The following is an 11,913-nucleotide window of genomic DNA, read 5'->3' as shown; positions in this document are numbered from 1 at the left end:
AATTTTGAATAGCATTTTCGGCTTAAGTTTTTTGAGATTGTAGATTGTAGTATTTAGTAGTTTAGAATGTGGCCCTTAGGTAAATTTTTTTTTATTTTTGATTCTTAAAACGCAATTGCTAGAGGGCTCTCGTGTTTCCTTCCCCATTTTTTTACATATTTAATTTTAGTTGATTTTTTTAAACATTGACCTGCTACTTTTGATGCCAATGATGTGACACCTTTTATTGATCATTAGTTAATAAACTAACTATTGCAATTTATATTACGGGCCTAAGAATATGAGATTATAGACTTATTTAGTCTTCAGTGTATGTGCTATACATATATTTTTTTACAATATTAATAAATAATTAAATATGTGTTGATCAAATATAAAATTAAAAAAATTGATTTCAAAAAATACAATGGCATTTTGTAATTATTAATGTCGATTTATAATAATGAAATAGCTAGGAAATGCATTAATAATAATGATATAGCGTCCCTGAAATGTGAAACAATTACCGGGCGTGCTTACTAAGTAGGTACCTGTAAAATGTTTTTTGTTAGGCACGCAGTAGTGTGCAGCCGTATACTGGCTCCAGTGTAAGTTTTCATTGTGAAGTTATAATGTTGCATGCATTCATCCGTTCACTTAAAAAACACATATATAACTATGGTTATAGGTACAGTACATTTTATAGTGGTTTTGTAAATATAATAATATTTAACATATTTTAAAAAGTCCATCATTGAAAACGACCCGTCGAGAAATTACTCGCAATATATTGCGTTGGACTTATTTTCATTGACTCATCTGAACCTAGAGAAGAGGTTAATTTTGATTTCATCTTTTTTAGCTTCCCGACCACAAAGCGTCCAAACAAAAAATGAAAACACGGTCAGTTAAATTTTATAAATAACAAATGGAAGGTTTTATTTAAAATTTACACGTACAGTTGAAATACAAAATATACATTGGCACTATTATAGATTTACATAAACGCGTCGGGAGTCTAACCGGCACAATATTCCGTCGTATACGCGCGTAAATAGTGTAATAACGTTTTCTCGAAATTTTTTCATTACGTTACACAATAATAATATATAATAATACAGGCAATCGTATAATATAATATATAGTAATACAATATTAAACCGTCGACGACGAGTACAGCACAGTAATACAAAATATCATTTCGTTCGGAAACCGTGGTTGTCGTCGCGGACAGCATCAATAATAATATAAACACTTATTATAACCGTTAAGACGCCGAAAAGTAGAGACTCGTATTATTATGTATAGGTCGGAAACGGGCGAATGATGTAATGATATGTTTCGCGGCTCTGGGCGTACTTGAATCAGTGGTGGGTGGGGGGGTTTGTGTTCGACGGGGTGGGTGTCAATAAAAGTACGACACGACGACGGTACACTCTATTATCGTTGCGGTTTGAGAAACGGTCGAAACGAGGTGAGTAGGTTATAAGTAACACTTTTCGTCACGACGACGACATAATAATAATAATAATAGGTATATAATATTATTTTTAACGGAGGCCGGAATCACCCCCGGACGACACCGATCGACGGCGAGCGTGACAAACACACATAACATTACGACGCAAAGGTATGTATATATATATTTTTTTTTTATATACACCCCAAAACATCACAACAATAATATTATATACTTTCGTGATGTCGAGTAAACGCGATTCCGCCGCAAGGGGCTTTCTGTTTTGAACGAAAATCGGTCGAAAAAAACGTTCACGAGATGTTTTGCGCGCTGCCGACGACGGCTCCCGCCTCAGTGTAGCACGGCGACCTCTGTTGCTGACCGACCACGTCCGGCGGCGAGCAGTCTCGGCCGTAGCCGTTGGCGTAGCTGTTGGTCATCGGCCCGATGATCGTCGGGTCCACGTAGTGATATCCGTTGGACGAACACGTGGTGCGCATCTGAAACAACGACGAGACACCGGTCATCAGGATGGCTGTGCCAAATGTCCAGGGGAGGTGCGATGTGAGGTCATGAGAACGTCGGGTTAGGATCCCCCCCCCCCCCCCCAAAGGTCCGCACGGTCTGAGTGATTTGTCTGCGCATGATATTGTTATATCGCAGCGGTTCTCATACTTTTTTTGTGTGCCTTATGTGCCTCAAAAAAAAAAAAAACGGAGCCCTCAAAATTCAGAAATATCCATATTCGAGAGAACAATAATTCGTAGAAAACGATGTTGATTATAAAAAAAAATTTCTGGATTTATAAATAGTTTACAGTTTTAAACTTTAAAATAATACATATTGGTACGGTCCAAATAAGAATGAATGCAAGTATAAACATTTAAAATGTAACTAAGAAATATAATAATAATTTAATAATTTGAATTTAATTAATACAGATAATATATGGGAGCCACGGAGCCCCTAGATTACTCTCGAGGAGCCCCAGGGCTCCGCGGAACACAGTTTGAGAACCGCTGTTATATCGTAATATATGGCACGGACATTATATTGTTAGTTCATTTTTACGGGTTTTCAATTTTTTTTTCTATGATGTTTGCAGTCCAAAATACTGTCGTCTAGGGGAGGATGATATTTTACATATTTTTTTTTATTCACTTAATGATCGCCATACTATAATTCGTCTTTTTGTGTCATTTCGCAATGGATATATATTATATTGTACATAACTTTTATTTAAAAAAAAAAAAAAAAATGATATGCAGTCGCGGATGGACCACATTATCTCGAGGTCGATAATAGATAAGGTATATTTTTTTTCTACGAAATGTTAGTGTTCGGGAGTTATAGTATTTCAACAACATGGTAGTTGGAATAGATGTATATAGCATTTATCGTGGTCTTTTCATAAAGTTTTAATTCAGTTATTGTATTTTGTACCTATTTCGAAGTTTTCTGTACCTGCTTATTTAGTGTAGATAAAAAAATCTAAGATCAAAGATGGGGCCAGAAAGGTTCAACGATTAGCTTTACTGCGTGTACATAGAAACATCAACATAAATATTGAACAATAACTTGATACATGTTAAAATTGAAAAAAAAAATATTGAATTAATTGTCGGGTGGTGTAATGATATTCTTAATTAATTGTGCCTGATGCTTTTGCGGCCATTTATGTTGGTTAGTATGTTTATTTGACATTTTTCTCACTCATATTATCTCATAGTACCTACACAATAAATTCAAAATTGGTCAATAAGTAATGTTCTCGATAAAATTGATTTAACCTTAAGTACCTATACCCATGAAAGTATTATTTTTAAAAGTATAAACAGTTTATAACGATTTTAATCCCCCCACACGTAAAACTGAGTAAGATACGCCCTAGAATCCGAGACTTATATCTATTTTATTCAGAATGTACCAATATGTGATTTTAATTTATATGAAGACTCTTGTTTAAACTTTAAGATCTCCTCGGTTCTTTTATCTGTTATCTAATAACAATGCTTTAGAGAGCATAATTTTATTATTGTGTACTTATTAATGTACGAGGCATCGTTTGTGTGAATATTAACATGGGCATTTACACATCCGTTGGATATGTGTTTTGAAAATATTTTAGTGGTGGCGTGTGTGTGTGTGTGTGTGTGTCAAGATTGCTTACCAGGGCTCGCTGCCTAGACGAATAAGGCGGATAATTATTGAACCTCGAACCGCTTTTGTTGCTGTGGTGAGACACTTCGCTGAACGTTTTCCGGCCACAACCGCTAAGAACGACTGACACGGGAACGCCTTGCATGCTCCCACAATCGTCTAAAAATGGAATAATAAAATAAAATTATCATACGAAAATCATTACTTAAAATATTATAACATATAAAACTATATTATTGTACAATACCATAACAGTTTTATAATTATCTCGTTAGTTATAATATATCTCCCCGTTTTCACACTATGTCGATATTAATCAAGTAGAACTTTAATATATTATGCACGAGTACCGTCTGATTTTAAACTTTCAAAACCGCATTTTATTTTTATACTTTTTTCGTTATCGGAGGATATTAAATTATTATTATTATTATTATTAATTTTTCAATTTAATATTTCTTCAACGAATGTCTATAATAATATACATAAATAGCTGGTTGCGCACATGCAGCTATAATTATGGGCGTTTTTCAAAAGTAATTAAGTTGTATATTTTTATTACTAGAAATTTCATAATCTCATTTCAAGTTTTTAATAATTCATTTCTAGAGAAACAAGGAATAATATTTTTTTATTTTTTGTTCTACCCGTGTTATAAGTATTTTACACTGGTATCGACCATTATTGTGTCTTACATATAATAATAATATTATGAGCTACTAACACATATACTTTATAATTTTCTAGGATATTTTGTTTAAAGTTGTATTTAACGTATCAATAGATAATATTTATTTTTATAATTTATCTCATACACTAAAAAAATATACACACCTGCGCAGCCCTGGCAGTCGTTATTACTCGAACAACAGCTATACCCACTTTCAGAATAGACGTTCTGATTACGGTTATAAATATTGGCTGAAGCGTAAGCTGTATCATCGGAATTGCGTCTCATCTGAAGAAAAAAAATTAACATAATTATCAGTTCTTCACATTTTTAGTCAATACAATTGCGTATTTTTTAAATATGTGACATATATATTATAATAATACAACTAATTTCAATATTATATTTATTTAATTTTTTTTTTTTTACATTTCTAGAACTCGAGTTCGACACCAGTGTGGTGGTCGCGTAAGGGGCCGGCGACGACAGTTCACGATCCTTTAAAAATGTACTCATCGTATTCGGATTCACTTCTGCATAGTCGGCGATTTCCGGCAAAAGCTGTTGGCTAGAATCTTTTTCGTTACTATCGATGTCATGATGCATCCTGGAAAATATGTAGGTTTACAGTATTATTATTCGTCGTTCAAAACAGTACGAATAAAAATATTATGATAGTTATTATGATAAGTACCAATTTGGCTTATGACACGAGTTGGCGTCGATGAATAGACACCGTTGACTGTTTGACACGCTGTGTTCTGATTGCAAAAACGAAGCTACCTGTCCTCGGTGAGACACGTCCAGAGTAGTTTTGAAACCAGAGGAATAAGACAGTTTGTTGGCAGGGTTTAATGAATCTAAACAGACTTGTGGTTAGTCGATTTGCTAAAACGCGTGCACAGCTTATGGTAAAATACCAAAAATATAATTACCTCCTAAGTGTGACTTTTTAGCACCCAACTGACGGTATCTGACGAAAAGCACGGCGGCTAGTAATATGACCATTAGCGTTATCACTCCAGCCAACAACAGTATAAACCACGGTTCAGCAACGAATTCTTTGATTTCTTCGTGATCAATGACTGCGTCGTTAAATTGACTAAACAATTGAACAATTTCACGGTTATGATATGGTACAAAACAAAGGTCTTTGATAAAAAAAAAAAAAATTATAAGTCAATATAGTGATTATACTTTATTTGATTCATAGAGTCCGTCGGCAATATGATGGAATCCGTGTACGGGCCGAAACCGATTTTCGTCGCGGCAGCGATCATGACTTTGTACCGCACACCAGACGTTAGGTTGGTCAGAAGCAGAGTGGGTGTACTGGCACTGACCGTCACGTTGCTCAGCACGTCCCAACTGGCACCGCCTTGAATTACTACCTGGTAACTGGTGATGACACCGTTGTGCGAGTTGTCTGGTGGTGGATTCCACTTCAAGTAAACCGCACTGGAGTTGTATGCTGTTGGTTCGACGTGTTGAGGTGCTCCAGACGGGCCTACAACAACGAAAATTATTAAAACTGACGAAAAGCGTTCGGGAAATAAAAATAACCCAGCAAAAAAAAAATGTTATCTTAATGCCCTTACAGTCTTCGTGAGTTTTTGCGGTTCTTGAATTAGACGGTCGACCTTTGATGTGTCTATAGTACGGCACCAAGAAAAACAGATATGTGACCGACGGATGAAGCGAGTTGATCACGTACGCTCCGGACAGTTCAGTGGCGTTCGACAAGGTTTTCATGAACGTGGCATTTTGGCCGGTCATGTTCTTGCTACGATAGTATAGATAAAAACCTTCCAAAAACTCTCCGTTGAGAATCTGAAAAGATGGTTTTATCATATTATTAAAATTATTACGTTTAATGGTTATTATAATATTGTGGTATGGTTTAAGGTGATTTTGCTGACTTACCTCCCAGAAAAGTTTTATCGAAGTCGAACTGACCGTCTTGATGTCGATGAGGTCTACGATATGTCCGCCAAACAGAGTAGACTTGGCGATGGACATATCGTGGGAAAACGATACGCTCTGACGGTATTCTGTGGGCAATGTGATGCGGTTGGACAGATGGCTAGGCGCGGAGAGGCCGTGTGAGTTTTCGGCGCGCACCACAAACAAGTAAGATTGGCCAGGTTTTAAGAACGACTGGGTGTAGTGAGTCGAGTGAAGTCTCCGGACCAACGTCACCCATCCAACGTTCTCGGTGCAAGCGAACATTTCCACCTGGAAAATTAAAATATGCCTATGAAAAACGAACCAATGACCGGTATATTCTACACACTTTCGTTTTAAAATGCAGTAGTCCCTTGGTGTTTTATATTCCTAGGACATCGATACATCCAAAAAATCATGTATCATAATGACCAAGTGGAACATTGTGTTCCGGGAAAATTATACCTTCATCGTGCACGATGTTCTAGGAATACCTCCGTAAATCATTAATAGTATTCCTGGGCATTTAATATTATCGTCTTGCCCTCCTTTGGATTTTATTTTCCCCTCGAAAGTGGTGTACTACGAAAACGAGTCGCCTACCTGATAGCCGAGAAGCGGTGACGATCCGACTTTACTGCTACGGCCCCACGACAATGTGACTGCCGTATCTGTGTGGTTGACAACAACTGGGGTGCTCGGAGCACTGGGGAAAGTTGACGTGTCCGGTGACCTGAAAAATCCAACGTTAGGATTTTTCGGCGATTCCATTTTGAGTTCGGCACTCCACGTGGCCTTCCCGTTGACAGAAGACGCTACGCATGTGTAAACACCATTGTCGCTCTTTTGTAAATCTAAAAGCACACGGTGGTTTTTAATTGTAACCTTTTTTCGCCACGAATACGATCGATGTTTAATGTATACAATATAATAATATACATATTATATACCAGGGCTTTCACCTCTTTAATTGCTCTCATCCATCCCCACCCGCCTAAAAATGTACTCTCTACCCCCATTAACTACATTATAAACTTTAAAAGTTTATAATAAATATATTTACTTTGTAAACTAAAATTGGAAATTATTAATATGAACGTTTTATTCTCGAGAATTTAACCATTGTTTTTATTTTAGATTTACGTAGACAAAATAAATGCTTTAAGTTTGTATAAATAGTTTTCGCTCTCTAAAATATAATAATATTAAAAAAAAAAAATTATCTATAAGATATCAAGAAGTTTTCGACAAGGACACAATACACGGCGACGGTTTCCTTATGTATGTGAGGATACTCACTCATTATTTGGAGTGTCCCGGATTCGGTGATGTTGATCCTGGCGATTTCCGTCGACAAAGGTGAATCGTCCTTGTACCACGTGATCACGGGTTGTGGATTGCCGATCGCTTTGCATACGAGATTACCAATCGAACTGTACGGCAGCGTCTGGTTGGCGGGTCCGTATTCGATGATCGGCGGTAAGGACTCGTCGTACGCCGCCGCCGCCACTGTCAAAGTGGCTCGCCATTCGTCCGAGCCCGCCTCGTTAATTGCTGAACACATGACCACCAGCTGATCGTGCTGTTCTTTCCTGACATTCTGCAACAAGCGTATAGATACCAGTGATAATAACAATAATCGTGAAAAAATATTTCACCGAAAATCGAGCATTTCCGGAGAGCCGAAAGTCGTCTGGATAACTTCTTCTCGGAGAACGATGTGCTCGACCAAACTGCATATAGGTACCTATCATAAATGTTGACAAACTTACGTGTACGACCAGCGTGGAAACGGAATCTTTAGTGTCTTCGGCGTGAAATTCGTTCCAGCTCTCCTCGGGGAATAGCACGGTGTCGTTGTCCTGTAAGGACCAGAAAATCGTCGGTCTGGGATTACCCCGGACACCGCACTCGAATACCGCATTGCTGCCGGCCGATACGTGTGTGTCTGCAGGCCTTTGGGCGATTAACGGGACAGCTGAAATGAGACGAAACAAAATGTTTTTATTACAAAGAAATATGCAAATAAATGACGCACTATTGTGCTACACTTCCGATCGACTGCAATGTATAAAGTTATATCACGGATAAAAAAAAAACCCGTAGTACCTACCGCCTATAGAATAAACTGTAAACAATTAGGGTTTAAATGTGAATTATAATTTTATTTTTAACTTAATATTTAGGTACAGACATAAAAAAAAAAATTAATTTTTTTCCATCTATATCGATTTATTTAATGTCTTTCATATTATTATGCACTCCCTGTGGCTAGATGACTTCGTCGAATAACCCGCATCAATCAATAAATTAATTATTTTATAAAATCGTTGAATTAAAAAACAATTTCTAGCACAACACACAAGTCAAACAGGAAATTTGGTTTGCTTCTACTCTCCGATAAAGGGATTTCAAGTTGTTTGATTGGGGTGAATGCGTGTATTCAGTGTTTTATAGTATTGAGGGTAAAGGGTAAATACTTATTTGAAACAAATTAATCAAACATCCTTTGATATATACATAATAGTATTTACTTATTAGTGGAATCGATGCGTAGATACTAGGAGAAATGTTCATCATGTGCCATTTTTAAATAATTTTTAATAAAATGTGTGTTTTGTGTAAATACGACATGACAAAATTAAACTAAAATTGAAATTCGTGATGCCATAAAATAACAAATAACTCAAACAATTGTGTGGATATATATATTATTAAAAAAATGATAAACTCATTATATTTATAAGAGAGTATTACAGTGTATCATAATATAATACATAAGACCATTATAACATGTGAACTGTTTGATTATTATCATTGCCACACTTTTGTCATGAGAAATAAATCTGTAGCTGTTCGGATACTGGATAAAAGCATTTCTGCGTTTTGCGGAGGTATATAGAATAAAAGAACTTTAATTCTACCATTGGGTCTAGAAATTCTACAAAAGTTGTTAAAAAGATTTTGTTTTACTTTTTACAATATGGCATCGAATGCATTTTTTTCATATTGTTTTACTCACATAAACCAAGATGGTGTGGTTTTAAAATATACAAGTGTATTAAATTATTTGAATGTTATAAAATATTATGTTCTTGTGCGTGTCGATAGTTATTTTATTAGTCGAAATATATTTGGTATCGCATTTAATATCAAAATATAGTGTGATATATAAGTGCTTTGATTACAATATTGTAGTATTGTACAATAAATAATAATTCAAACGAAATGTAGTATGGCACCTACCTAGGTATGTAACATATTATACTGGTATTACACGCTGATTTCAAGTTGAACAAATGCGTTTAATGTATGCAGATAATTAGAAATTATTATAAAATGGAAAGCGTCATTTTCGAATAATTTACCGAACAAATAATAAATTACACGGAAAGCAATATAATATGATGTTTCGAACAATTTAACAAGTATTCGGAATATCCACCACATTACGTTATTTAACATGACAAGGGTAAAGCTGTTAATGTTTATATATGAAACGTGAAATTGCCACGCGAACATTCAAATGCGACGAAACAAACACATGTTCAATTCAAATGTTCACCGTCCGCCGCGTTTTCGGCAACATCATCTGCGGATTGTATAACAACCAACTGGCGATTCTAACAGTAGTAATAATAATTATAATTAAACAACAATATCAAATCGTCTCTAGAAATTTAAAACAAATAATAAATGAATACAAATTTAATCGATTTTAATATTGTCACGATCGTTGTAATAATATTACTGTCATCAGGTGAACAATACAATATTATGACATTAGGCCCACATGTTATAATTCGATCACACCGTCTGCGCAGCTGTGAATAATATTGTAATAGAAAATGACCGCCAAACAAAATATAGTCGTCTTACGCGAAATCGGGATTATTTTATTGTAAAAAATTATTAAAATAAATCAACGTACCGACACCGCGGTACACGTATAAAATATTGAGAATGTATAAAGATTTCGAATTTATGCCAGTGAGTGAAAAATAAAATAATTTTATCCAAACAAACGCACTACGCAGTTCTTACTGCACAATAATTGTGCCAAACGTACTTTTGCTGCAGTTTTACCGACATTTATCGGACGGATTATCCGGACTATACGCATATATGAGGTCTACAATAAATACGTTTTTTCCTTGCGCAATATATTGTGCGTTTTGTCGTTTTAGAGAATTGACCTAGGATTTCCGGCAACGTTTCGCGTTTTATTCGTCTTGCGGGATGGTGGTGCGAGAAGACGATTGACTTTTCGACCGCTTTTTGCCCTCGAACGACAACCACCCCGCGCAGCGGGGGTATAGTGAATAACAACAGTATTATTATCGACGAGCGCATTATATAAATTATTCGAGTGGCGCATATAGTGCCAAACAAACTTTTCGGTTTACCCGGAACCCGCGAGTCCTCCGATTATCCTGCGGGCGCGTATCGCGGAGGACAAACAGCTCGAATGCAATATGTATGGTGCAGCCCTCTTCGGCGACGTCCACTTTTGAAATTCGGTCACAATAAGGCCGCCCGCGTACTAATTTTTTTCGGCTGATCAAATCGACGGCGTTGACTGTAATTTTTACTGCGAGTATTAGTAGTAGTAGTAGTAGTAGTAGTAGTAGTAGTAGTAGTAGTCCTCCAGACGATGGTTGGAGGACAAATGGTCGAACAATTCGCCCTGTGATACCGCAGCGCTCGGAGGCTGTGGGTTGTTTTGCAAGAGTCAAATGTTTCCGTCCGTTTATAGCAACTCCTCGGGTTGTGAAAATCGTATTATCGAGTTAGCGGTCATGACATATCTATAAAAACAATAACGCACACAAGCCAATACACAGCTGTGTCAAACTTTCGTTTGCTGCAGTTTTGTTGGACGACTTACTGGTCCTCGAGTACCTACGCGTGTATAGTTTACTACACACATTTTTTGTTTTCTGTCGGCCATAATACTGCGCGCATCGTATAGAGGGAGAGAATCGTCTCCGCATTTCCGGCGGCGTTTCGCGTTTTATTTTTCTTGTGGTGCGGTCGCGCGGGAGAGAGGAGTTTGACTTTTCGACCGCTTTTCACCCTCGTACGACAGCCCCGCACAGCGGGAGTGGTAAATAACAACAGTATTATTATTGACGGGTGTATTATATATATATATATATATATATAAGCACGCGTAGGCCGGCAGTGCCAAACGGACTTTTCGGTTTACCCGCGGAATATCGAAGTCCTCCGATTATCCAGGGCGGCCTTGGGCGTGGACCGCGGACGGCGGGCCAAAACTCTTCGGGGACGCACATTTCGCGTTCACCCGCGTCCGTATACGCTGCTTTGGGTTGCAGTAAATCCGATTGCCGGCTGATTAAATCGGCGTTTACGACGAGATTAATACCGCGGTAGTAGTAACGGTGGTAGTGTATAACATAGCCGTATAGCAGAAGTCCGCCAGACGGCGGCGGGAGTAAAAGCGGTTTGTCCGTTCACCCGCGGGGAGGCGGCGGTGGCCGTTTCGGAAGAGTCGAAGACTTTTCCGACCGTTTGGCAGAGGATACAATGGAGGACGCGCTTTCGGTAGCGCATACCACGTGTATATAATAATATAGGTATGTACATGGCGATGGCGGCGGCGGTGGCCGTTTGATTAATGCTCGAGCCGCGATCTAGACCGTCTGTGCGCGAAAACAGGACTCTGGCGGCGACGACC

At 37.4% G+C, this 11,913-nt stretch overlaps 1 protein-coding gene across 1 annotated transcript in view; it reads right to left on the bottom strand.

Moving 5' to 3' along the window:
* Nucleotides 1-887: 887 nt before the first annotated feature.
* Nucleotides 888-11,913, bottom strand: part of LOC111028790 (protein sax-3-like) — a 75,219-nt gene continuing 64,193 nt past the window's right edge. The window contains exons 7-18 of the mRNA XM_022307546.1: nucleotides 7,985-8,190; nucleotides 7,512-7,812; nucleotides 6,816-7,066; nucleotides 6,192-6,503; nucleotides 5,867-6,098; nucleotides 5,466-5,775; nucleotides 5,204-5,370; nucleotides 4,963-5,128; nucleotides 4,698-4,875; nucleotides 4,433-4,556; nucleotides 3,609-3,757; nucleotides 888-1,938 (exon numbers count right to left, since the gene is read on the bottom strand). Coding sequence (XP_022163238.1) covers nucleotides 1,750-1,938; nucleotides 3,609-3,757; nucleotides 4,433-4,556; nucleotides 4,698-4,875; nucleotides 4,963-5,128; nucleotides 5,204-5,370; nucleotides 5,466-5,775; nucleotides 5,867-6,098; nucleotides 6,192-6,503; nucleotides 6,816-7,066; nucleotides 7,512-7,812; nucleotides 7,985-8,190 — 2,585 coding nt within the window. The 3' untranslated portion in view covers nucleotides 888-1,749. The remainder of the gene's footprint in view (nucleotides 1,939-3,608; nucleotides 3,758-4,432; nucleotides 4,557-4,697; nucleotides 4,876-4,962; nucleotides 5,129-5,203; nucleotides 5,371-5,465; nucleotides 5,776-5,866; nucleotides 6,099-6,191; nucleotides 6,504-6,815; nucleotides 7,067-7,511; nucleotides 7,813-7,984; nucleotides 8,191-11,913) is intronic.

Source organism: Myzus persicae, unplaced genomic scaffold (genome assembly GCF_001856785.1).
Source record: "Myzus persicae strain clone G006 unplaced genomic scaffold, MPER_G0061.0, whole genome shotgun sequence".
In the NCBI taxonomy this organism is placed as follows: domain Eukaryota; kingdom Metazoa; phylum Arthropoda; class Insecta; order Hemiptera; family Aphididae; genus Myzus; species Myzus persicae.
The sequence above is the reverse complement of the archived record's forward strand: the minus strand, read 5'-3'. Positions and strand labels throughout refer to the sequence as shown.